The sequence below is a fragment of the Haliaeetus albicilla genome, chromosome 20 (genome assembly GCF_947461875.1).
Source record: "Haliaeetus albicilla chromosome 20, bHalAlb1.1, whole genome shotgun sequence".
Taxonomy (NCBI): domain Eukaryota; kingdom Metazoa; phylum Chordata; class Aves; order Accipitriformes; family Accipitridae; genus Haliaeetus; species Haliaeetus albicilla.
The window spans coordinates 16,440,265-16,468,249 of record NC_091502.1 but is presented as its reverse complement, the minus strand read 5'-3'; the positions used below and the strand labels follow the sequence as shown (position 1 = coordinate 16,468,249).

Sequence of the window (27,985 nt, the reverse complement as noted above, 5' to 3'; positions counted from 1 at the left end):
AAGTAGCTAAAAGGATGGTGTTATTTGCCAATCAAGAAATCTTAAGCAGATGAAGCAAGTGACAGGACCACCCTTACTACACTCCTACTTGACCAAGAACCAGAATAAAGAAATGGACAGAAAAAGTTGTAGCCACTGAACTGGCCTCAAGTGTTTAGTTCTTACAAAGCACAAACAAAACGGAACTGGAAAAGCACAAATACCTCCACTAATTACTAGCAGACTCTCCTTCTTCTCCTTTTCAAAGCGAGTTGCCATTTCTTCCTGAGAAGCTTCTTCGTCCTCTTTATCTTCTTGTAGCCTCTTCATCCTTTCCATTAAGGCCTCCAGCTCACTTAAAGAATCTGCAATCTGCAAAAACACCATGACATTCTGCAAAATTAGAAGATAGACAACGTGTGTCATCTTCAGATTTCATGCTTGACAACAAACGTTCTCAAAAACAGAGAGCAGCAGCAAACACACAAACTCAAGCCAGAACGCATTTTGTCACATACAGTGTAGACAAACAGCTTTCAGACAGTTACAAGAAGGGAGCTGGGAAGTGTCACTCTAACCTATCGCAGTGATCTACTGCAGTGGGATTAACAGCAGAAGAGGTGGTATTTGAATGTGGAAACCATCGTCGCTTATAATACATATTCCACCATGTAGATGGCTCAGGAAAAGCCATCTGTGTGCCCTACATGTATCAGAAAATAACTTTTAATATTAAGGTAACTTTTTTCAGTCTGTTAGTAATGCAAAATATGTTTCTGAAGAGATACAGTGCAACACTGCAATGCAGGAACACAACCTGAGACAGCAAATCAGTGTTTTTCTTTTCATTACACATGATCAAAATAACCATTATGTTGACCCTTTCTCTTGCTTTTGTGAGAAAAACAGGCCTCTTTACTAGACATACATCAAAGTTTGGGGTTCTGTGATCTGTACTTATCATTCAGATTTTTCGTAAGATAAATTGTTTGGTTTTTCTTTACCATCTTTTCCTTTTGATTCTTTTCTTTTGCCCATAGCTATAATTGCTTTCTAGGATGCTACTCACTGCTTAACAAGCAGCACAGAGTCAGCAGCAGCTCTTTGCCCACTACAAACAGGGAATAAGACACCCTGGTGATTTGAACTAGCATGTCTTACAGACCAGAAATTTAAGATACAGCAATTGAACTGACTCATCACATGTTCACATTGTTCTAGTGACTCTGCTCATAATCCTGATCTTCCACCAAAGGTGATGAGGCTAATTCATCAATCGGCATTTATTCAAGGACATGTCTTCAAAGCATTATAGAGCCACTTTCAGAAAAAAATTTCCACATTTAAGTCAATTAATTAGTAATCAAAGTTCTCTGTTGGTTGATCCAAGGCTGGAACACCAGCATGAAGAATTAAGTAATTTTCTTTTAGACATTTCCTCCCATCCACACAGAAGTGTTTCAGAATTGACCTCTTTTGTGATTGTAGGCCTTGAAGTCAAAATTATTATTATTATGACTTCTGGGTTTTTTTCCATTTTTTTCCATTCCACATGTTAGGAACATGGACGACACAATGCTCCAGTCAGCGACACACTATCTGAAGAAATTGGGACTTTAAGCTTTCAGCTGAAAGCAAGTTTTAGTCTTGCCCAATGGGTTGTGAGATTAACTATCAAAATCACATCGCTCTGACTACCATCCACTGTTACAATGTGGTTTTCAATAGATTACACTGAAAACAGCTAGAGCGATCGGAAGTTATGGGACTCAAGCATTCCAGTAAAGTAGACATAAAGTTTCGAACTACCCTGAAATGTAAACAGGAAAGAACAGAATAAAGTTTTCTAATGCTAAACAGAGGCAAGCAAAAGAATCTTCTTGCAACACTAACCCCAAAGTTGCTACTTGTGAGGGATGCATTTTCTATGTTGTTGTCATTGGCAAGATCACAGACACAGAAGTTGTTGACTGCTATAAGTCTGACTCCATTAGATGTATCCGGATCTCTCTCTGGATTAATGCCACTACCAAATACAAAACTTGCCAAGGCATGATAATGTGCCAACAGGACAACAGCATGCACCAGTTCAGGAAGAGACCAATTATTTTCCCCAGTCTTGACAAGTTTCTGAAATGAGAATAAAAAAAGCGTAAATATAAAATTTCTTTTGGCCCCCAGGTTTTCTGTAAAACACTGTGTATTTTAAAAAGGGATCAATTCCTTTCTTCCAACAATAACACATTCCTCTTGCACACAAACTCTCACTGGATAAAAAAAGAGACACCTAATATATTACCTCTTTTCTTTCGGGGTTATTTTAGCCAATGCTATTCCTAAAAAGTAAATCTTGTTGGCTTTGTCATATAGAAGAACTTATTGGCTTATTCGATGCTCTAGTACTTCCCTGATTTTTTTTAACTCAAGGTAACAAAGCCTAACCAGACACTTGTGTAGATCTTAGCAGTTCTTATTACCAGACATTTACTGCTGTTACAGTGCACAACTTAACAGGTACCTGAATGTGCTCTTTCGTGATTAGCCAGGGCCGGTGTGCAAGGAGTTTGTTTATTTCATTCAGATTCTTCAGTCTTTGGGGAATGTATTCTAAACCATTCAACCACTCTGCAATCCCACCAGTCTTCAAAAACTCATCAACGTGCATATTTATTAGGTAGGAACACTGATGTCTGGCAGCAGCCTGGAATAATTAAACACAGAGGGAAAAGTGCAGCACATTAGTGTGTAATCTGATTTTGCTGCAGGTGGAAGACAGGTTACTAACACAAAACAAAAATACAATTTCATTCCAAAGGACCATGTTTTATAGTGCAATGTATTTCTATACAGTATGGAGGATTCTCCAATAAAAATACATTTGATTACTCTGAATCGCAGAATCTAATTTAGGTTGGAAGAGATCTCCAGAGGAGATCTGGTCTAACCCCCTGCTCAAAGTAGGGCTGACTCAGATCAGGTTGCTTGGAGCCTTGTCCAGACAAGATCTCCATCCCTGAAGATCATACAACCTCTTTGGCTCCTGTTGCAATGTCTCAACATCTTCATGGTAAAAATTGTTTTCCTAGTGTCCACCTGGAATTTGTTGTGACTTGAGTCCACTGCACCTCATCCTACTGCTGTGCACTGATGGGTTAAATATCTAGAAATAAGGTTACACAGTTTTAACTGCTCTCTGTAAAACCTCACTCTGGTGGGCATGTGAGAAGCGTATCATCGTGGGAAAGAAGGAAACATGTATGTTGCCAATACTCCCTTCTCATTGAAAACCTTCTGGCTAGGCATGCTTTATTCTGATGAAAATCAACAACAAAAATTCACGCCCTGTCAAAATATCACACTGGTCTCTACTTTATAAAGTCTTCCTTTTTCCTTCTTTTTTAAATACACAAGCCAAGGTCACAGGAGAAAATACATAGCCTGTTGGTACATACCATTATAGCAATGTAGTGCCTATAGGGCAAAGGAAGGGGCCCATCCATGCGCAGCATATAGAACTGGCTGCGGAGGAAAGACTCCAGGTACTGAGTATGGATACTCATGACCTGTGTGATGTTGTCCAGGCGACCAGACGTAGAGTATTCTTCCACAAGAAGATTGGTACGTTCATCCAAACCATTTGCTTGCATAACCTTAAAAATAAGATAGACAAACTTAACAGAGAAAGAGATTTTCTCTAGCTTTCACCCTGGAGAGAAATGTATTGTGGGATGAAAGGTTTGCTTGTGTACAAACTTAAAGGCAATGCTGCAGATTCGAAGGTATATTTGTAAATATACGTGCTTGCATATGTGTGAATACACACATACAGATGCTACTTGTATACTGAGAACTGAAGAGCACTTTACATTGTATCTCTGTTATTTTAGTACATTTCTACGAAAACCAAAAACATTTTTCTGTAGATCTTTCCAAAATGGCTAAACTCACAGATGCTTACAGTCAAACCTGTACAGAGAACTAGAACTAAGCAAGAGATAAATGGAAAGTAAAGTCTTGATGGAAGTCAGCCTGTACAGACACACACCACCTGAGCATTCAGCCCTAAAACCAATTTCAAAATTAATGGAGAGGAACTGGGTTATGTAACCAAATTATAGAAACAGCCTGGCAATCTACCCCTTCTGTGCTTGTATAATTGAAGAGAAGATCAAATGTTAATTTGTCCATAACATTCAAGTATTATTTAGAATAAGAATTTAATGCTTTCTTTAAACAAAAGCTGTTCTTTAATTATTCCAACCAATCCAAACCTTGGGCACAAGATGAAATGAAACAGCAAAAGAGTAAGTAGCTCTTGCATTGCAAGCCCTGACACAGTATTAGTGTTATTACTCAGTGTTTATCACCAAGAACAGCCATTCTCAACATGTTCACCACTGAAGTTACAAGCACAAGACTAGAATACCCAGTATTTATTCTGAAACTGCACAGTATTAAACCAGTCAGCTTACTACTGCAAACACTATTAAAGGAGAAAACATTTTAGCTGGTTTACTGCACATGAAGATAGAAAGTGCCTAAAACCAAGATGACACAACGCTTTTGCTGAAATACTCTACTTAAAATATGTTTTCCTTCTTTATGGTGGGTTGATGAATAGATCACGTCTCAAATATTTTTCCATCAAATCTTATATAGAAGTTACATACAAAGAAACATGAACAACATACTACATTTTCACTTCTCACCACTGTACTTCCCTGTTTTAATTTGTGGGTCCAGAAAGAAAGGGAAGAAGCAACTATGCAGTTAGGCAGATCCATCATTTTTACATGTGTAGCTCTTCACAATGTGAGCTTTTCTGTTTTTTATACCCAAGATGATGTCTCCTCAGTTTTCTTTAAGAATGTTTTTACCATCAGAAGTTTATTCACACATTAGATATCATTTTATCTCACTTATTACTGTATATGCCTCGCTCCACTCCAAGGAGTCACCTTTATTCTTCACCAAGTGTATCTCCCATGTATTTAAGAGATCTTTGTCTCATTTAGTAGTTTCTTGGGGAAATCATACTTTTCCTGTCTCTGGTAAGGTTTCTAATCTTCTCCAGCATATCAGGAGTTTTCCTTATAACAGTACAAGTTATAGAGAAGAAATTCTGCTGACAAAATTGAAATATAATCCTGTAGGACTGCACTGTTGCTATGTTAGGCATAGCAATATGCCGCATTATTGCTTCTGAGATTTATCTCCACCTATATTACTATCTTCTTTATACTGTATAGGTACTTCCTCCTGATTTATTACCATCCATGGATCCACAAACATGGGGTTTTTTTTCTGTTTGCAAAGCCTTATGGCACTTTAACAGGAACCTTTACAAGTAAGTTGTTATGACTCTGTCCATATTCCTTCCATTACGACAATAAAGCAGGCTTTGAACAAGCAGTGCTATTATCAAGATTTGTGAGACATTCAGTGTGTTACTAATCTCTAACTACATCCTTCCTATCCACTGTATTATTTCATGCCAAGGAATGGGGGGAAAAGGTATTCATTTGCTTAGCAAACAATATTTAACATTTGTTCGTGATACTGAATAGCTGTTTTATCCATACAGGTGGAGGTTCCCTGCTTGTACTGGGTAACCACTGGGGTTACTCCTTTCTGAGAGCTCCTCAGTGATTCCTCCTGCACCCTTGGCTAGCACCTTTACCAAGTGTATCAGCTGTGAAATAAATTCATTTAACAATTCTCTCAAAATATGTTATTTTAACTACATTTATTTTTCTACTTTGTATACAATTATTGACTTAATGAGAAAAATTAAGTCATTATGAAGTTTGGCATCTCAATTTCATCTTGTATTTCATATGAAAGGGGAAGTCCTCTTCACAAGTTTGGCTGGCTGGAACTTATTCTGCTCCCCTCTTCCCAAGACTAAAAGACTCTTTTTGACCTCTCTTCCTTTTTACTCCATTATGTTTTCTTGTTGCCAGCCTTTACACTCTCTCTGTTTATTTTTAAATTAAAACCTTGTCAGTGTATAAATGGAGAGAGACTCAGAGAACAGCAGCTATCTCATCTTTCAAAAGGTCTTTTTGGCCCTTCTAGCATGTGAATTATCTGCCTTTAGCAGATACTTAAAACAAAAAAAAAGGTCCTGGTTTTATAGTTGGCCATCCCAAATAATTAATTAATCAATAAACAATACTCTGTGAAGATTGAGATCACAGGAGAACACCACCATAGCGAAGTTTCTACTTACTGTAACAAGCTGCAAATCAAGGCTGAAGTTGAACATTAAATCACGGGCAGAAATCTTGAGTTTGAAGTCAAACTGTACCTTTCAACCATAAATTGTCTCAAGAGCCACAGTTACGGTCTAAGGAGTTAGTCATATTTTCAGGTTCTCTAAAACTGAAGGTCAGACACTGCCCTGAGAGCTATATAATCATACTGCCGCAATACTGGATAGGTCTCCCCTTAGGCCTGGCATTAAGAGTAGTAAGTGATCGTCCCCCACGAGAAGAGCAGAGCCGGCACTCACAGCTGTCTCCAGGAGTGCTGGCAACCGAAAAGATGTCAAATGGCACCACTTGTGCGAAAGGGCAAAGCGGTTCTTACCCACTGGCACCTGCTCCAGAGAAACCATTGCTTTTGCTTGCAAAGGAGCTCATCTGGGCACCATGGGACAAGCAGGATCATAAAACTGTCCTTCAGTATTTCCATTTTAAAAGCTACTACCCACCCGACCCAGCTAACCACAAACTTACTTCATTCTCTGGTATAAAGGCACTTGGTCCTCTTGTCAATGGCGGGGAGACTTGTACTCTTTTTTCCTGCAAAACAGACACATAATTCGTTCAGTGTCAGGAATAACATACTAACTGGCTTTATCTCGCAAGATGAGATCTTCAAGGCCTGGATTCAGTTCTCTTCCCAAGGCCACCTGGGTGTTTTACAGCCCACTGAGGAGGTCAGCCATGACACCACATTGGTTACGACAGCTTTGCATCCCCTGTACTTTGCACAAATGAACGGCACCAATTCTGGCAAGGGATAAGACAGAAAAAAAACCCCAAATCTAATCCTGATTGGTTTACAGACCAGCTTGAAGATACATAGACAACAGCAATAAAACATTTGGCACAATGCTAAAATTAGCCATTTACTGGATTAAATGGAAGTTCAGAAAGCAGAGGGGAAAAAAAGCCACACTCGAGAAATTATAAGCAAGACGCTGTTTTCTTCAATATCAGCATCTAATAAGACCCTCAGTGTTGAGAAGAGTGTAAGCACTTTGCATGCCAAATATTGGCATGAAAAACATAGTTCACACAAACCAGCAAGACCCAATTAAAGACTTGTTCAAGAAACCCGACGAAACGGACGCCCCGCTCAGCTGCCGAGCCTGGAGGAGAACATTACCTGCAGTACAAGCCTTGGTGTGCAAACCCCAGCTAGAAGTCATGAAACGCCCTCCGAGGATGATATATTTAGTACAGAACAGGCTGATAGCGTAACAAGAGCCAGAGGACTTTTTTGATTTATTAGGGATAAGAAATTGAACTAAGATAAACGGTGGAGGCTTTCACAGTGTGGCTGCTGACAGCCAGAGGGGTGAAGGGGACCTGGGGAGGCTGCCTGCTCCTCTGGTTCACCAGGGGCAGGACCAGCACCGCCCACGACATTCCTGACCAACGTCGGTCCAACCTCCTCCTAAAGACCCTCCTGGAGCTTCCTCCATCTCCCTGGGTCACTTATTTCAGTGACTAACTCCTTGGATTGTTAGAAAGTTTTCCTCATGTCTAACCTGAATTTCACTCACAGTAATTTAAAGCAGTAGCGTCTTGTCTTTTCTTCTTTTCCTCTTTATGGTTATACTCCACCTTACTGGAAACTGGCTGCACACTCTCAAGTCCCTAATTGCATTGCAGCATTGGTGACTCTTAATAAGTTATCCATCAACAACAGTACTGGATTTGCATACTAAATATTTCATGCCCCTAACATAAAATTCCAAGGTTTTCCATAACAACTGACCCTTAAATACCTCTACCAGGGGGGTTTAAGCTTAACTCCCATGTGCATGAACAGCAGCACCGGTCCCAGAAGGAGCGTGTCACCGATTTCCACACAGGAAAATGAAGCCACTGGATCTGCGTAACTATTGTCTTGCTCCTTAAAAACATCCTGTCCTTTCTAAATTAGATTATGAAAAAACATGCAAAAATCAGCAGTGATTATTCAGGAAAGATGTTCCGAAGAAAACTCTCACAGGACAATTAGATTTGTGACTTTGGAATAATTAGCTGCTAAAAGATGCAGAAGTAAGCTGGATTTACTGTGTGAAGCCCAGCTGCCAGGAGACAACTTACTGCAACCGCTGCCTACTGTCACAAAATCCCACAAAATACTTCTTATGAATCAAATATACTCAGTCTAAAGGAAGAAGAAAGGGTGTAGAGAGACCGGGTATCTGCACACGCAACTCCTTCCTTGCACAGCTACACAAGGCACAGGAAGACATCTTCTAGCTTTACATACACAATTTTGCTAGCAGCCAGTCATTTCTGCCAACATTAAAAAAAGAAATGCTTTCCAAGATTACTATTAAGGTTGCATTTTACTTGTTTTATAAAGGTTATCTAGATATTAGAGTTTAAAACCTTCATTTCATACTGAATAATCTGGAGAAAGCAGCTTGCGTGAGCTAGACAACTCGGATAGGCGCAAACCGTCTGCTCTCGCTGGAGCACAGGTCTAAGCCAGAGCTGAACCACAGCCTTCTCCATCTTGCTCTCTGACCTATACACTGCTTCTTCAGGCTCTGCAAAGCTGGTCCTCAAGGCCAGACCAGGGCAAAAAAATGCATACGCTTCTTCTAGCAGGATCTGGGTTCCGTTCCCCTGTTTCCCCATTCAATGTGACTGCTATTACTCCCTTGACCCTGCAGATAAGCTACTGCTGAGAAGGAAAGGAGGAAACCATACTTGGGTGGATGAACGTAGGCAAGTATCTCCAATTAATTCCTGTGAATGACAACAGAAAGCCAAGAAGAGAGTCAGACATGAAAAATAAGGTGTGTTAAATATACTGCAAAGAGGACAAAACCCAATTCTTTTTGGGTGGTGGCAGTTCTACAAAAACACAAGCCTGGAAAAAACAGACAAACAACCAAAACAAGAATAAAAAAAGTAAAACTCCAAACATAATAATTCAAGTTTGTGAGTCTAATCAATCACAGCATGCTTCCAGGGAGCTGGGTTTTTTTCTATATTAGAAGTGTATGCTCTTCCTTTCCATCAACATGAAAGATTATTTTGCCTTCACGCCAAAGCTTTTTTTTATTAAAACTGGTTAAAACAAGCTCGTCAGAAGAAAAGGAGCAAACATCATCTGGTTGCACAAGTTCTCAGGATGCTATTAATAAAAACATGGGAAGTTTACTAGCATTAAGAAAGATAATGTTGGCTTTGTTGAGCTGTAGATAAGAACCACTGCTTCTGGGCATGCTTTGTCTAGAGCAGTGATTTAAGGTCTACCCAAGAACCCAAACATGAAAAACTATGTATGGGAATTAGAAAGTAACATTGCAGATATATGGTCCTTTACAGTGAAAGTTCTTGCAAAGCTTCTTGCTTCCCAAGACAGCGGGTTTGTTTCCCTGTCCAACTAGTCTCTGCAGGTTACGCTGGCTATTGCTAAGTCAGCCAGCGTCCCAAATACCTTATTTGAAATTGGATTCTTATGCTAAGTGGCAGAAGCAAGAAACAGGTTGCTCAGCAACTAAAATGCTGTACACACATATCCCAGTCATTTTCTGCTTCACGTTCCTCCAGAAATGCATTGCTGGAGTATGAATAAGTTATCTTAAAACGTTTGCAACCAATTCCATTTACATAAAGACTAGAGCCTTTTTGGGGCGTACTTCTTCGGAGGGAAAAAGATGATGAAAAGCTTCAAAGACAAGCAGAGAAAATTGAGCCTGGACAGGCTACTGGGACAGGGGCCACTGCAAGCCAGACCCTAGAAGCAGGTTTTGTAGTAGCACGCTGTGGCATCAGACAGCAGAACGAGACCTCTGCAGACCACGGGAGAGCTGCTGCAGGAATTCATGAAAAATCAGGTCTGAGCAAGTTCATCTGTGACTTGCTTTCTTTCCTTAAGCTGCACTTGCAATAGTGTCAGGAGCTAAGCATCAGGAATTTTAACGGTGACAAAGTGGAACCGTTTCCCATTTGCACATCTGCAATTTGCAAGAAATACCTTCGTCCTTGGGCGAGCTCTGCCCAAACCCCCCAGAGCCAAAAGCTGCGACTTGCCCTCTCGCGGGTTTATTTTTAGCTGTGGCAGTGACCGTGCGCCTTTCCTCCGGAGCCAAGAGGCCGCGGGCACCGGGACATGGCACCTGCATCTCAAATAGCTGCCGGGCTGCTGTGGCAAAGGGAGGGATGCCAGAGCCACGCGGCTGGCGACGCAGCTGTGAAGCCCAAGCGGGAGCAAGCATGAGCCTGGCCGGCGCTGGAGCAGCACCGCGGCTTTCCTCCCAAAGCCTAAAGCAAAAGAAATAACCCTTCTTCCTCTTCGCTATCACAAGTCACTGCGTCCTCAGGCTTTAAAGAAACGGCTGCTTTTAGGAAGCTGTAAAAGGAGGCTGTTTTATTTGAGAATGGCGGGGCTGATGGAACAGCTGGTTTAGGAAGTACCTTTGAATACCCACAAACGCAGAAAGCACAGGCGAGAAGCAAGTGGTTGCACTGATGCGGCTATACAGGGGCTTCTCACACATGTGGTATGTAAAAGCCAATTCATCCTGAACTCAACATCAAGGTGGCCATGCTGTGACTGGAGAAAAAAAACCCCAAAACTGGGAAGAGACATTTTGCACTTCAAGAGGGAATTTTGTGAGCCATGGCAACGCTGCCACTCACCTCCCTGCGAACTCCCAGAGCAGCGCAAGCGGCCGGGAAACACCCACAAAGGGCTCAGAGCCTCCACTCTGACAAAAACTGCCGCCACTATAAAGACATCAAGATAATAAACAGCACTAGATCAAATATAAATCTTAAGGGCATCCCAAAATTAGCTTCTCCTGAGGAACAAACTTCTTTCCTAAACAAGCACGAATTTTTTGGGGGGGAAGGTGATGAGTATGTCTTTTCTTATTTATTACACCTTTTCTTATATTATAATCTACAGGCAGTTGTGCTACCATCTAGCATATCTAAGGATCTTTGTTATTTAAATGCAGTGGTCTACCTCTTTATAATACACATTATCATCTGCGGCAAGTCGAGTCCATCATTGGGACACCTGGGTGGGAGTGGAGAACTGGGTTTAGGACTCCCTATCTGGGGCTGTATCCCCCCCAAAGGGATCGATTTTGTCCCAGTCTCAGATTTATCTTACAGTTCCTCAAAACCAAAATACACCACTTCAACCTCATGGACTTGATGCCGCAGAGCCCACTTCTGGTTTTCAGTCTGACAGACACAAATGCCTTGCATTTTAGTTCACATGGTACAGGCAGTTTGCTGCTGCTGGTTAAAGCCCTACCTACAAATTGGTTTCTCCTACCCTCACTGTTGCTCACTGAACACATTTCCACTCCACTTTCAGTTCTTGGATCCTGGAACAGGGTCTACCTCCACAGGGTCTACCTTGCTCTGATCACAGTCAAATGCTCTGGGTTTCAGCAAAGCCTAACACAATTTTACAGTCATACTGAACCATCTGCTCATTCTATCCTTGCTGAAGACAGAAGCAAGCATAAAAAAAAAAAAAATGCTATCTGAACATTGATTGTGTCTTAGGCTTCTACTATTATTCAAACCCTTCCTTAGGATGCAGGAGGGATTTTGTTTATTTCTATGTATGCCAAGCTGCATTTTAGTTTATCCACCTAACTTTGTAAAGAGCAGTTTAGAAACATGGCAGAAGTTTAGGATGCATCCAATTCATTTTAGGTGTAAACTTCAATACTCTTCTTAAATTTCTAGAGGATTAATACACTATTTAAAGCTGCACATAGTATTGCTGACTAAAAGGAAAACGAAAGGGTCACAGTTTACTTGCCTTCACATGTCAGTACTCCTGGGAGGTTGTGATTGACAAGAACAAAAAAGCATATTCATCAAAGCTGTGCAATTTTGAAATTTATTGACAAACATTTATTGATGCATCATTTTTTAAAGAAAAAAATCTGTTTATGGCATCTAATGTAATAAAATCGTGAGCTTTATAGCTTTAGAATATATCTGCAATTCATCTCAAATTATGTTTGCATTGCAACTTCAAAAATTTGGATACACATTAGAAGGGTAAACCTTGGTGTCCTGTTTTTCAAAACAATTTCTGTAGAGGAAAAAAAGCCGAAAGACAAAAGAGAAAATGTGAAGAGGAATAATTTGAATGATGCACAACAGTTTATTTGCTGACAGTGCAGAACTTTTCCTTACAACTGACCCATTCCTATAATTAAACCCAGGCCATATCTCCAGAAGCAATAAAAGAGATGTTCAGAACAAACAATGTCAAAATGTTAAAGAGTTCACAAAGTAAAAGTCCTAGCCTACAGTCATTTGTTAAGGGTATTTCAAGTGATTTTGCAATGGTTTCTTCCTCTTAACAGACTGTACAACTCCAGAAATGCAAACTAAGCGATAAAGATGAAAACTAGCAGAGGAAGTCAAACAGTAGGAAATCTTTTTTATGGAACAGCATTTCAAAATACTTAAAACAGTCACTTTTAACATTAAGAATCTGGCATCTTTGTGCCTAACAGTTGATGAAGTGGTGCAAGGAGCTGGGAAGAGAGCCAGTGCAGTGCAATTGATGGGAGCTTTTGCTTTGGTAACAGGTTACAGCCCTTTTGGATTTCACACAATAAAAGGAAGCCTATCCCAAGTTCCCATCCCTCCACCAGCTATTAAGAACACAATCCACACTAATTAGAAACCAAAGGGCAGCAATTTCTACCCAACCCAAGATGGATGGCCAGGCAGCAGAAGTCTAGCAGTGGCTCCGCAATCTTTGAAAGATATCCGGCACACTCAACCTACGGGAGAAAAACTCAGAAGTGAACACATAGTAACTGGCAGAAAAGCCTATCTCCTTTTTCACGAAGAAAGCCTACATCTACATCCTTTTTAGTCCTACTTCTGTCGTATCACTCTCCCTGTCCTGCAGATAATTTCTATTAACCCAAACCAACCTTCAGCTGCAACTGGGAGTAGACAGGCAAGGACTGCAAGTCAAATGTCAGAGTTAACGGGTATGCGGCAAAACACTTCTTTATTTAAGAAGCCCAAACTGTGTTTTGCATTTTTGTCAGGATAGACCTGAATATATCATTTAAAAGACACACCTGTAACTTAATCTTGATGTAACTGAAGTACAGAGTACGTCTAACTGAGAAAGTAAGGCTGAGGCTCCTGACTGGAAATATGGAAAGATCTTCACAAGAAGATTTGCTGAACTAAAGGTGCCAAGTCAAACCTAAACATTGATTATTCACACACGAAAAGGATGAGAGCCAAACAGCTACTGCTTCTGCTTCCTTGTTGCTAGAGAATCACTTGCACCTAGTTTAAGCCAAACCTCAAAATCTGAGTTCTTATCCATGCCTCAATCCTTATCAGATACCAACGGTAAAACTCAGCTGACCAAACAAAGACACCCAAATCAGAGTGAGCCAGCTGGATCCTGGTCACAACTGAAAAAGAAAGGTGATATCTAATTCAGGGTGAGATCAATTGTTCCATGGAAAGGCCTTGTTTTCCTCCATAGACTAAGAGGAATCCATGGCTAACCAGCTCAAATGTAGCAGTCTGAAGCTAGGCAAGACACATACTACCAGCAGACAACAAATAGTCTTCTGGTCTGCTTCAGCCTTCAAAAGAAAAAGAAGGAAAACAAAACAAAACAAAACAAAAGAGAAACAAAGCTTCCCTCACAAGGCCATAGAGAACCTCACCTCCTTTCCTCCCCGTGCACCCAACAGTAACACTGAAGTTTGTGTGCTCCCCAAGAAACGCCCTCAGGACAGAAGATCTTGTGATCGTCAAGATGACTCAAAATCCTACGAGCACGGCAGAAGAGCATTTTCGATGTTTCAACAGCATCAGATATCAAGAGCAAAAGTTACAGTGGAAAACTTCAGTGGTTTAAGCTGGGGCTTGTTTTATCTGCACCTTGGCCCACTTCCACCTTCACATTTAGTCCAAGTCTGATGTACTCAAACAGACCAAAATTATCTAGTTCGGGGAACATAGCCTTTAGCCACTAAATTGGCAAAACTGCATTGAGTTAATCTGCCTCATCATCAGCCAGGACAGCAATGCTACTTGCTAACGAAGAGTCTCTGAAGCAGCACGGCATATCCTTTAATCCACCGCCTCCCATGCAGAGGGCTGCCTCGTCCTGCCTGAGCACAGCCCATCTAACCAAACCTGGTTTCGCTCTGCCAGAGAGGTCCCACGTGCCTGGGAGGCTGCGTTCTCAGTATGGGTAAGGGCAGCAACCGTGGTCACGCATGTGGTCTTCGTCCTCCTATGGAGAGACCGTATCGACTTCCCCATTCGATCCACACAGCAAACCACTGCCAACAGGTAGAAAAAACGTTTGATAGAAAGTACAGATAAAACAGCAGCTGCTTTGACAGGCCTGAATTAATACCTAAATTAACCACCGATAGCACAGCCTCTTTACAATACAGTAATTGAATGGTTAAATACTTCAATTCATAAACGCACACACATTTGATTTATTGGGCATGCTGCCAATCAGAAAGGCATAACTGGTGGATATTAAAAAGAAAAAGAGAAAAAGACCCCTAGGGTTATGTAAATCCATCATGTACCTCTGGCAGAACTGTCTCCCAAGAATGCTCTACCGAATTTTTAATAGAAGTATTGTCTGAAAATACAGGCCTTGTAAGCAAGCAAAATTGAATGGTATTCATCCATACTGTAAACGCATAATGGCATCCTTGTACCGTAAAGAAAGTGGCTCAGTTGTTTTTTTTTTAAAAAACAACTATTTAAAAAATGCTAAATGTTGGAAATATTAGATTAATATAAGAGCAGTACACAGCAATACACTCCAACAATATATTTTAAAGAAAACGTTTAACTCCATTGCAATTCATGCTGGAACATCCTCAAGTGCTACAATATTCCAGCAGAGATCATCATCACCAAGGGTTTATAGGAAGGAAGATGCATTTAACTGCAGGTTACTATAAAAGCAGACTGGGAGAATTGTTTAACCAGGGACTGGCATCGAGGCTGCATTCTCTCACCTCTCCTCTTTGGCGCTGCCGTCGTATTCATTGTGACAAAGAGCAGAGAGAGACGCAATTCAGGCACAGTGTGCCTTAAAACATTAAGATTTGTATTTTTACCAAGGGTAAGACTCTTAAGGTTATGTCTGCGCCGCAGTTCCTAGCACGACTGCTGCTCTTGTAGAAATATTTAAAGCTAGCTTTAAAGAAGTCCTTGGCTAACAGTGGTTTTAAAGAAGTCCTTGGTTAACGGTCCCTGAGTCAGGTGGGCACATGGAGCTCAGCTGCACAACCTGCTTGAGAAACCAGACAAACGTTAATTCAGTCACTGCTGAGTTTTCAGTTGACATGATGAAGCTAGACAGTTCAGACTGAGTAGTATCAGAAAGAGATCTGCTCACAGCAAGTATAGAGTCCTACCTTTGCACTTTAATGGAAAAAATAATAACAATATCCTCCTCTGATTAGCATCTCAATACCCCCGCAGTTGCAGGGGAGGAAGCTGGGCTCTGACCTCTGTACCAGCTCGCTAAAATTGTTTCCTTCCCAGCTTCAACTACTTGCATGATAGGCTATCAGAAGCAACAAGGCTGCACTGGTGTCCTGGTCACACAAGGTATTTTGCTGGCTGAGGTGTTAGTCAAGCAACGTTCATGACTATTGTCAAACACTACTTGTTTACTAACTACCAAACACTGAAAAATCTTTACTAGCAAAGCATCGAAATCCACCAGAGAGTTTAACTCAAGAGGCAAAGGCTGAGGATCTTTCCAATGTGAAAAGTTGTTTGACCTGCAGCTATGAGATCTCAGAGATCTCAGACCACACAGTCCTGCTTACCAGGCACCTCCTCTACTTTTCACCAAGTATTTCACCATGCAATGTCACTGCCTGGTTACAGCTCTTGCTTCTTGAAGCTGTTCTCTTAAAATGCAGGACATGATGCTCTCTGCCTGCTCCCCTGATCAGCCAACTGGTGAAAACCACTGAACCAGAATGTTTAAGTGGAAAGTTTGAATTTTAGCAGAAGAGCAGCACACCTGCTGCACAGGAGCATTTCATTGCCTGGAGCGTATCACAGGTGCTTCTTTGCTGCATCTCAAAGAAAAGGTAAAATCGCAGAAGCTCCACAATCCAGAAATAAACTCACCACGTGTCCCTGCCAACAGTCCCTCTTGATAAGTCTGTGTCCTTGTGGTGTTTTCAGCTCGATAAAAATTACTACTGAGCAAATAAATAGTGTCCCAGAATACGCTGCTACAGAAACATGCTCCTAAGCACCTTTCACTTACCAGGTACTATATAAAACCAAATTCTATTCTGAGACATAGGAAAGTCAAGCAGATGGCAGAAGCATGGGTTTTCAAACTGCTTTTCCCACACATTTTATGTACAAAATGATCAAAGCAGTTATTTTAAATCTGTGTGCAGGAACTATCTTAAGAGTCATGGAAGTAACTTGCCAAAATGCAGAAAAACAAATCCTCTCACACAGATAAAAGAGGGAAATGTGCTCAGCTCAGTACTGGAGCCCCCCCCCAGCTAGCCTTCTGCCATCTTTTGCACACAGGATTGTGAAACACGGTAGCTTGAGTTTTGGAAAGCAACTCTGAACTGCTGAGCTTGCTGTCATGAGCATGTCAAGATATTTTAATTGACTGCCTCCTGGCTGTCACAGTCCATGCATAGTGTGCTTTTACCACCTCCAATAAAAGGATTAGGAACCAACCAGCAGGTGACAAGCTCAAGCAGAGATACTTAACCTTTTCCACAATGTGCAACTAAGCTGTGGAAATCCTTGCTGTAAGATGCTGTGGACACCTGAAGTCAGCGTGTATTTGAAAGTAAATTGTTCCAGCTCATGGAAGAGAAATGCAGGAACGGTTATTAAATACGGAGAAACTACCTCCAACTTAGGAATTTTTCAAGTTGCAAATACTTGGAGGCTGGGAGACAGTGCCCAGGGAGTGTCATGATGAACTTGCTCCATTTTGTGTCCCCTTCCTTAGATACCTTCCCTTGGCCACTGTCAGAGACAGGATACTGAGTTTTGATCTGACCCACTGTACCTGCTCTAATGCTGTTATATATCTATATCTGCAGCAGGTTGGTTCAAGAATATTACTTATTCTATAAATGCTATTAAAAAAATGTAATCTATTTTCTAATGGAGATAGGAATTGGCATCACCCAAACAAGGAGACATTTTAGCTAAACTGGACCGTTGTAGAAAGAAGGATTGTGCTAATCCAGTCTAAAAGATGCAGCCCAGGTTACGGAGCTCCTTAGTGACTGCGTGAGCACATTCCTACACTGTCTGTTCAACACAAGTGGTATCATATCATTTACTTCATCGTCTTGAGTACATTACGCTTCAGTTATTTACTAACACTGGTTTTAGGAAGCAAATGTTATTTTTTCCCCTTTTCTGAATGCGCCTCATCAGAAGTTACATCAATTTAATCTGAAAAAGGTGAAGAAAAAAAACCCTGAAGAGTTAAAACATGAAGACAATATAAATATTTACTCTCCCTTCTCACTTGATGGGCAGATGATGTTCATTTAGATTGATGGTATCTACCTGGAAGAATATAAGCACACATTGGCTATGCTACCTCACCATGAATAACTTTAACCAAGCTGTTCCCATCAAAACTCAAGCTGACATAAAAATATTAAAACATGAGGCTGACATAAGGTTTCCAGTCTATAGCAAACAGAAATTGTGGCCAACGTTCCTTAAAATTTTAAAAGTGAATCCATTGAAAAGCTTTTAAAAAAATGAGAAGCCGTCTTGGCACAAGTTTCTCAGACGAATGCTCATGTACAATTGATGACCACTGAGCATCTTTGTTACAGTTCAAATAATGTAAGGAACACTGATGCTATTCTCACAGCTCTGCCTGGAAAGGGATAGCCCCTCTGGATGTGCAAAAGCAGTAATGTCCTCCTGCTTTAAGAGAAGCACCTTTTTTTTTTTTTTTTCCATCTTTCTTTGGTCGATGACTCAAACAGAAAGAACGTACCAGACAAAAAAATGAAATCTCCCTGACTAACACACTTTTACCTCTAGCCTAAAGGTACAATTTCCAAGAGCAAGCGCCTTGCTGTCTAAGCCAGGAGTTAAGCCTTTTTTGATTAATTGACTCGTAAGCATTTTTCAGAAGGAGGTGGCACCTACATGATGCCTCTGAGTTTACTGAATTAAGTTTTCTTACACAGTCTCCTTGAAAGAAGTCCAGAGAAATCTTATAGATGCTAGGGCCAGAGATGGAAAACCATGAGTGAGCCCTTTTGATTCTTTACCTGATAGGAAATCCTAAAACAGTCACCAATTAGAGCAAATTATTTCTCCAAGGAGTCTTGTTTGCAAAGGCTGGAGACTGTTTTACAATGAGCAAGGAGCTGACACGCTAACTGGTCTACATTTGATTAGTCTGGGAGAGGTTTGGGCAAGAGACAGACAGAGGAAAGGCTTCATCTCGGAAGCACATTCAAAAGCCACTGACTTGCTGGAACGACCATAACAATACTGGCAGTCAGGCAGTTTCTTCCTCTTTCTTCTTTTTTTTTTAAAGAACTTTTTGCATCTTAAGCTATCACTTACCAAAGTGAGTCATTACTGAGTTACGATCTCCAAAACACACTGACTTAATGTGGCTGAGCTGGTGGCAGCAAAGACCTAAGGTGTAAATGTATTTTCCTGACAGAGCTTAAAAGAGATGCTGATTTTCAAAAATGAAGACTCATAACTGTTACAGAAGATTTACTGCATGTAAATACAGAGACGTGTCCAGAGACAGATCAGCTATTCCTGCTCTCTTCAGCCATCCTGGCCAGCAGGTTGGCAGAACTTCAGATTTACCTCCAACCTCAGAGCCGACAGGTGCTACTCTCTCCTCAGATTACTGCCTAAGCTTCTACTAGGAGGACTTTTGGCTGCATTTTAGTGACTTAATGACTCTACAAAAAAATCACCAGCAAATACTACAGAAATAATAAACCCACTTATTTTATATCCTGCCTGAATAAAGGCTTCTGCAGCTACAGAAGAGTGATTAACGTGCATTGCCTAATGACACCCTCCACTGCGTTCCAGTCCACTTGCCCGTTTTCTGAATGAAGTCACCAAACCCAAACTGAGACCTTTGCATCAGAGTAAGCCCAACCCCAAAGAGACATATTCACAGCCTTTATTTGTTCCCAGCTTAGCCCTGCACAGACACAAGCTAGACCACGCAATGGGTATTCCAACTTTTCTGGGAAACAAGAACCAACGCCATAGACCTCGCTTCTCAAACAAGACAAGTTACTCATGTTGGATGGCTGGATGCTGCCTGTGAGTATTCATGAGGCACAGCTTAACACAAAGGAGTGTCCCATACAAAACAGCAACAGTACTGCATAGTCAAACTGCTTTTGCTTGTACTGCAAGTTTCTGTTGGATAAATAGGTCAAGTAACTACAGCTTTATCTAAGACCTTTTGCATAAGTGACCTAAAGAGCAGGGTCATGGAGGGAGACCTTCCTTCCACCTCCATTCCCATTTTGCTTTTCCAAGCCGTGTGTGAAAGACGGCTCCAGCATACCTTCCCTCGGTGCAGACTGTGCTCTTTCCGCTCACCCTCTGCTCAGGTCTAACAAGCACCAAGCTCCGTCTCCCCTTAAGAACGCCAATGCTGGCTGCAGGCTCCTTCAGCCTTTAATTATGTTACAGTTGACCTTTTCAACCAACACACCTTTTCTTCTAACTACTTGTGAAGCACCAGCGTTGAAGCAAGACAACAAGCTTTAAATTGCTGGAATAAAAGTCACTTATCTCAAAGCAGGTTCTACCTGCATGATCCCTGATGTTACTGCCTCATCCAATCTTTCCCCAGTAATGCAAAACTTAAACTACTAATGTAAGTGAACAGTTTGTTTGGGTTTTCTGGAAGAAACAGAAGATGAAAAAAATTTCTGAAGTCTCCTGAAGCATTAATACAGCATAAACTAGTTGGTAGTTCTGGTTCAACACTTCCACTGTATTTGTTCCAATGTGGAGACTGCAAAATGTAAAAATATTAAATATGGTGGAGAAACAGGATTAAAAAAAGCTACAAGGAAGAAGACAAAAGGCTGCATCTGATTCTAGTTCAGATGCATTAGAGCTTATCTTCTGTATTTCAGAGGGAGAAGCTAACCAGCCAAAATGAACTGTTGACTAATGAACATCATGCACCTGAAGTGTTGTTTTAATGCGTTTTCTACCACTAGGGACTGGAAGTTTCCACCACAGGATGTTTCCACCGCAGGATGCTAATGAAGAGTCCTGCTTCAGAGTTTTCTAGCAGTAGTGCTCTAGTGCAAAAACTGCTGCAACTGAGTTAAAGAGGACTTTAAACATGGGTGCTAGAAGAGCTGCCACAACACCCAACGGGTGTTTCAATCAGCCTTTGGAAGGAACAGAACAAGCCAGCTCATAACAGGGAGAAATGTGGTGCTTTAACTTTATATTTTCATGTACAGTATGTTGTTATCAACTTATTACTACACAAGAACAGCGACAACTTGTGAACTTTAACAGCACGCTTCTACCTCATATACACTTTATACCATGTATAATGTATGGGCGCAGCCACTCTGAAGTCCAGTTTATGGAGTTATTAGTATGGGTGCTTCCACATAAACAGTTGCCTTAATTTTCTAACTCTCAGCTAGTTATTGCAGTAAGTCAATGAGTGCTCAGTGGAATAATCAAATCCTGATGTTGATTTCCAGGCAGGGTCAAGGTTCACCCTGCCTGCTGAACAGCCAGTGGGTATTTGCATACAGGCAGCACAGTTGATTTCAAGACACAAAACATACTGTAGTAAAGCAACATTTCAAGTGTTCTTCCATGCTGGATGAGATCCAACTGGTGTCAGGTAGAATATTTAGACAGTGTGTAGGCGCTCCATTTCATTAGAGGTCTAATCAAATTTCTAAATGCTAGAACAAATTACTATTTCCACACCTCTAATCAGCAACAAGGGTGCTTTACTGAGAAGAATGTCAATCAACTCAGAGGGAATATTTTTTATTTTTTTAGTTAATAGGGATAATTACATTAAAACAGATTTAGAACCATATGGCCAAAACCCCTCCAGATACATTTACCCAATAATGTAACTATATTCCCTTCACCACATGCTAAAGCAGGAGATATTAAACGTATTTACAAGCACATGCTATTAAATTAGGTTCAACGCTGTTAAGATACTGTCTTATTAAATAGTTTTTAACTGCACAATTCATACAGAGGAGAGAACATATGCTGGCTTTCAATTGTTTTGCTGGTATCAGCCAGAGCAAATCCAATGCAGTAATAAACAGCCCAGAGACAGATAAAAGATGATTTTAAGTAAGCAGTTCTGTACTGCTCTAAGAATGGCTTACACCAAGACAGCTAGTACTTCTTCTCTATCATCAACGTAACTCTGTTTTACTTAGGTTATGTGGAATTGCTCAGAAGCACAAATTCTTAATTCCCAAGTAAACTCCAAGTCACATTTAATGTTCATTTTTGTGTGAAAATGTTAAGTGAGGAGTCATCCTTGCAACCATTACTCCTTTCTGAGGAAGAATTTAATTCACCCTTTACAGTATCAATTAACTCTAAAAGAATTTACAATTCTCTCTAGTTTCATGTCAAAACTAAGTTCAAATTTAATACACTTTAAACCAGATACACAATTATGCATTTTTGATTCCGTAGTGCAGCAATTGAGACATACTGGTTATATCTACAAGTTTATTGCTCATTCTGAATAGATGAAAACCTGATTTTAAAGTTACCTTTTACTTTTCTTCCAAACGTCTTCTGCGCTTGAAGAGATAATAGAGACCTACGGTTGCACATAATTCTCAAGAATGTGACTTCTCCTGGCTTTCATACCTGTTAACCTAACATTTGTGCACGTTGGAAGACTTAAACCACAACTCAAAGGGTGGCTCACACACTGACCACACAATATGGAGCAAGTCCATGAGGAACTTCTTGTGTGATGCAGGCTTATCACTTCAGTTCCAGCCTACTCGCAACACACAAAGCCAGGAATACTTCATATTCCTCTCCATTATTATCTTTTCCCACAAAATCCCCTGAGGAAGGGGACTGCAGGTAGCCTCACACAGTTACCAAGTTCACTAGGTTGGGTGCTGAGCTCAGAATCCATTAGAAATCCATTGACGATATAAGAAAACAAGATGAACAAGATGCTTACCTTGAGAGAAATATGAATCATTAACAAGAAAGAAAAATTGGTGTTTAATCAGGAGGTTGTATCTGTTTATTTATCTTGCTCTGATTCAGGTAACCAAGGACTTCAGGAAGGATTAAGTTGTCTTTCTACATTAAGAGCACCGACTTCTGCCTCTTACCCTGAGCACCACCACTTACACCCTGTTCAGCCCCTCCCTAACTTCAAGTCCCTGGCTGCCACGAACACTACTCCCTAAAAGTAAAAAGCCCGTGCTTCAAAACATCTTACTTTCAACTTAAGTAAGATGTGAGAATGAAGATATTTGAATAAATCAATGGTTGATACAGTCTATACCAAGAACAAAATAGCTTCTCAGTGTCTTAAACACGTAATATTAACTATCATCTACACAGGTATTTTGCCCCAACTGGCAGTTATCCAATGTCTGATATGCAAGAAGCATCCTATAATACAAATTCGACACTAGTGGTTAAGAGAGACATTTAAAATTAATACCCCTTGATCATGGCCTCCTCTATTATCATTAACACTAGTTTGCCCAGGGTGGCATACTGAGAACCCCATAAAATTTCTTGACCTGTCCCTAATGCATTCAATGAACTGACGGATAAATAGTCAGAAAAAAATTGTTTCTGGAGAATATCCCTACCTCCCTGTAATGGAATTTCACAAGATATTTGAGTCATCTGCATTATGCTCCCTATAGCTTCTACTCAAAGCACACAAACTACCAGGCTGGGTTGCAGAGGCAACAACGGGAAGGACCTCTGCACACAAACAGGAACACCTGCAAAGGACAGAGAAATTAAACAGCATAGACTATTTCCATACAGGTTTTTCCAAAGCTGATGATATGCAATTTCTCATTAACTGAGGTCTCCCTCCTGACAATTCCAATTTCTTTTCTGCTGAAAACACCCCTTTTCCCCCAAGTCTATCCTGACCCACTTAGACAAAATCCAATATTCAGTCTGGCCAAGCAAACTATGCTCATGATCCCTCCTTGTTCTCCAGACCTGGAAATGGAAATCTGATAATAAAATCTCCAGACCAACTACCCTAGCTATGCAAAGCCACAGGTGAATTACACCACTATCTTCTCTCGCTCAAATCTCCCTGGCCAGAAAAAAAGGTTCAAATAAAGAACCAAACGAGTATTAACAGCTCCCTTGCCAATGTGGGAGAGAGGAGAAACCAAGGATGCTTAACGAACCATATTTTTTTCAGATTTCAAAACACCACCATTTAAAGAGATGTGAAATTTGAAGCACTAATTAAGTAATATGCATAAATTTAAAGCAAATGCTCACAGAGTCCACATCTCCAAACCACAGCCTGCGATTTGGCTAATGCAATGCACCACTCCTACCAGCAGCAGTAAGTCTTAACAGAGGACAACCTCCACACTTGGCTAACCCACTCCCAACACTAAACCTCAAAGTTTCTTTTGAAGAAAATCCTCCTCCCCACTTTCTTTCCTTTCTTGCCTCCACTCCCTCCCTGTAATTCAGGGAACACTGTGTTTTTGCTTTTGTTTTATTAAGTAAAAGTGACTATTCCAAATGAGCGTGGTTCCTATGAGGCCACCTCACAACTTTTCATTGCAAAACAGCGTCCTTCACCAGAGGTTCATTTCACTCACGCCACTCTCATTACAGGTCTAACAAAAATTTAATAGTTCTGCCTTCCCATCTTCAGCACATAAGACTAGAAAGGTAGAAGGAAAATTTTTTACACTAGCTTTTAAGGCAGAAGTGGAAGAACCCAGGAACCCTCAAGACCAGCATACACATGCAAAGAGCAATAGTGCTCTCCGATTCCAGGCAATGAAGCCAATAATTACCAAGGGGGGTGGGAGAACAATTATTTAAAAGGGTCGGGCTCTGATAAGATAAAAATTACTGCAAGACTCATGAGGACAGGGAAGGAGAGAAACCAGTTATCTCTGGATTTTCACTGCATTTATTTCACAGGAAAGAATCCTGTTCTTTAAGTTGTTTTTTTTTAACTAAATCTTTCCAGAAAAAGTAAGAACAAATGATGAGGGTGAGGGGCCTGTTGCTGACAATTTTAACTGCCCTAAAAGGCTGGGTTTGTTGCTCTTGGTTTACAGCTTTACATTTTGGACCCTCAAAGACCCATCTTCTCCCCCTAGTTGTGTACGCAGGATTAGTGGTGGAGTGACCCGAGCTGGTTGCACCATGGCAGTGCTCCAGGGGACTGGAAGACACAAACACCGAAGGCAGGCACCATGTTTTACACAACAGAAAGTTGCTAAAATTAGAACCAATACAAACAGAGTTGGGTTTTCATGACAGACTTTGCAAATCACTTTGAGAAGTCCTTTAGGAAGAGGCACATCGGAGATTTAAAGCCATCTAGGCAACCGTAAACTAAGGCAACTACAGCATGACGAGACTATTACTAAGAGTGGTCGAACTATGGAAGACATAATCTGATTTTACAGAATAAGATTCTCTGTGACAGCCAAGTATGTTGATCAGATTTCCAGAGCCAACTACACTATGCAACTCAACAAAAAAAGGATGCCGCATTGTGGAAAACCTAGGGTGTTTTCCAAGCAAAGGCATAGCAACTTTCATTTGCCTATGCTGAGAATAGATTGAACCAGGTTGACTTCCCTCAAAATAGTTGAGATGTCCTTGAAAGGCCTCTTGATTTCTACAGAACAGGTAACAGCATCTCCACGCACTTCGTGACTCATGGTGACACATTATTTTAGCTTACACGGGCTTATGAGACCTGACATTAGACTATTTTTGGTTCACTTTTGGGCTACTTTCTTACTCACCCACACAGAACAATAAAGTGAATGAAAGTGTGTCTTTTTTTTTTTTTTTGGATATGACCTCAACTCCCTGAGCCTAGGCTAGTGCTATTGTAAGCACCGCATCATTTAATGACATCCACACATTTTTCTGTCTTAAAAGTAGGTGCTTTTTTTAACAGCACCAGACCTAGAACAAAGTCTTCCCGTACCTCACGCCTCTGGACACTTCAATTTTCCAGCCTAAATGTATTTACAACCATTTTACATCCATCTACTCTTGAGCTAATTTCTCCTCCCTGGCTCTTACCATCAGATGTATTTATAGACAGGAATCATATTCCCTCTCAGCCTTTGTTTCTGCTGGATTAAAAAAGCAAACTCTTTTAATCTCCTTCTGCAAAACCAGTCCTCCCGTTTCCCCCAGCACCCAGCCAGCTCACCTCTCCGTCTGTTTAACTAGGGTCCATCCTTCCCAGCTTCCCTCCTCCCCAACAACGCTGCCCTGCAGGGTGACAGCAACCTGCTGGTCCTCCTGCACACCAGCATCCTTCTCCCTGCTCCTTCTGAGGAGCTGCTCTTATTAAAAGTTATGAGTAACAAACAGCCAAGCCTGTAACTCTTATATTTCATACCACTGGATTTCACCCCACTAGTAACTACGCCAGCGCTCAAGGTCTCCCAGCGTTGTATGAAACGTTCCACTCTTTCCCTGGACCAACATCATTTACCACTTCTGCCGTGTGTACGTCTTTTCGAAACAGTAACGCTCTCGTTGTGATTCAGGACAGTGTTAAACCAGATTAGTTTCAAGTGATCCTTTGAAAACCCACCAGTAGTCTTCTCTCAGTGCAGTGACTCCTCCTTTCAGCATGGCCCACCACCATGCCCACTCCCATCAGTTCCCAATCACTCCTCTATAATTAACAGGGGCAAAAAAAATAGACAAAATGTGTCACATCAAGGGTCCCTATTGCCCACTAACCTGTACCTGCCAGGGGGCAACAGCAGACATGTAACAGTCGGGTAAGCATACAGAAACTATACCGGAAAGTGTTGCTATTTCCTATTTACAGGTCTCCTTTAATTCTTCTGTTTTGAATTTGTCCAAATACTTTTCAAACCCACTTAAACTTTTTGGTATTTAGAACATTTTGTGTTAGTAAATCCCAAAGTTTAATTTGAGCTGACTTGCTAATGCAGCAAGGAGTTCAACCTCTGCTGTTACTTCAGATGTTTAATGAATGAAGTCTAGTTTTAGTCCTTCCAAAGCTTTCGGAAGAGGACACTCTAGCAGATGTCTTGTCAACACAAGACTACTACATTAGTCTAGCGTGACCTACTTCTGGTGGTATCATATCACATATTTTTTTCATGTATCTATCTGTATGCTTCTCCATCAATATTTGCTTTAGTAACTTGTATAGTATTGAGACTCGTGCTACAGAAGGACACTGGCATGGAGGGATGAGGAGCACTGAAAATTATGTCCATCGTATTGATGGCTATTTCCCTCTCACGGGATCACCCTGATTGGGTAGACCTATGAAAAACAGGAGCAGATCCTGGATTTCATATACCTTTATCCAGCACTCCAGCACAGAGACTGGCTCAAGCCAGGAGGGTCAGCTAAGCTGGGTTCACTTCCACCTTGCCAACAGCGATGGATGCTTATAAACCACACTCCCCCATCACTCATTTTGCCATTGGCTTTGTTTTGTGTTAGATTTCAGTGAGGGAGATACAAATATTTAATCCTGGAACCACGTTTATACTCATTTTCTTTTCTATCCTACCAACTTGCATGTACATGTAAAAGAAACTTTTACTTCGCATGCTTTGCAATTTGCAACTAAGCTTGAACAGCTGGCAAACTCTCCCTGTTCCTACATTTCCTGACATATCAGGATTTCTCCATCCCCTGAAGACTTTTTGCTTATTCCTAAAAGCCCTCCTGAAGCAGTTATTTGCCCAAAGAAATACAGAGCCTTTCCTAAATATTCTCTTCTTGCTTGCTTGGGCTGTTGATTTTGTTTAGGCAGGAGAACCTTGGGTTTCCATCAGGCTCCCGATCCCCTCCAGATTTACACCTTGGAGCTCCCCTGCACAGGGACTCCCCCACATGTTGGATTTTCAAAAGTGAGCTGGAGGCTGTCCTGGTTACTGCAATGGCAGCAACTCCCGGCCACCTCTAGGAAAGACTTGGCTACAGCACTCACATGCCATTTTAAGCATGATATGACACAGTTTTGTTACAAAGCCTGCCCATCAATCCCACAAACTGGAGCTACTCATCTCATTTTACTCATTCTTCCATTTATTTTAAGCTGAGTCAAAGCATTAGCCTCAATTGTCTGTTCAACAAGCTCACTCACCAAATCCAAACCAGCACCACCTATTACTGGTTGTCTTTTTTTTTCCTAAATCAAATAATGACATATTTGTCACATCTACAACTGTGTAAGCCCTTCTGATTAGCAGCAATTGTTCTGCAAGTAGATCTGGTTATTTAAAGTGTCCCGTTAACAATAAACCCAACCGGAAATTGTATCTTTTTAATATGAAAAACCTTCCTCATAGGCAAATTTAACCCATGGATCCTTAGCAAGTTTCTAGTGCTACCCTAATAGAATTTTCCATAATAAAATATAACTTTGATTAATTTGAAATTAGCTGAAACCTAAAGCACTGCACCTGCCTTTTCCTGCATCCCTGCTGAAA

The 27,985-nt window shown here is 41.0% G+C and overlaps 1 protein-coding gene across 4 annotated transcripts in view; it reads right to left on the bottom strand.

The window, feature by feature from the left end:
- The window catches only part of SESN3 (sestrin 3), a 44,852-nt gene that overhangs the window by 14,210 nt on the left and 2,657 nt on the right, over nucleotides 1-27,985 (bottom strand). For 3 of the 4 annotated variants that reach the window (XM_069808356.1, XM_069808357.1, XM_069808358.1), the window contains exons 2-6: nucleotides 6,720-6,785; nucleotides 3,432-3,629; nucleotides 2,498-2,680; nucleotides 1,873-2,109; nucleotides 204-372 (exon numbers count right to left, since the gene is read on the bottom strand). In XM_069808356.1, the coding sequence (XP_069664457.1) occupies nucleotides 204-372; nucleotides 1,873-2,109; nucleotides 2,498-2,680; nucleotides 3,432-3,629; nucleotides 6,720-6,785 (853 nt within the window). The remainder of the gene's footprint in view (nucleotides 1-203; nucleotides 373-1,872; nucleotides 2,110-2,497; nucleotides 2,681-3,431; nucleotides 3,630-6,719; nucleotides 6,786-27,985) is intronic. The other variant, XM_069808359.1, reaches the window with a different exon arrangement.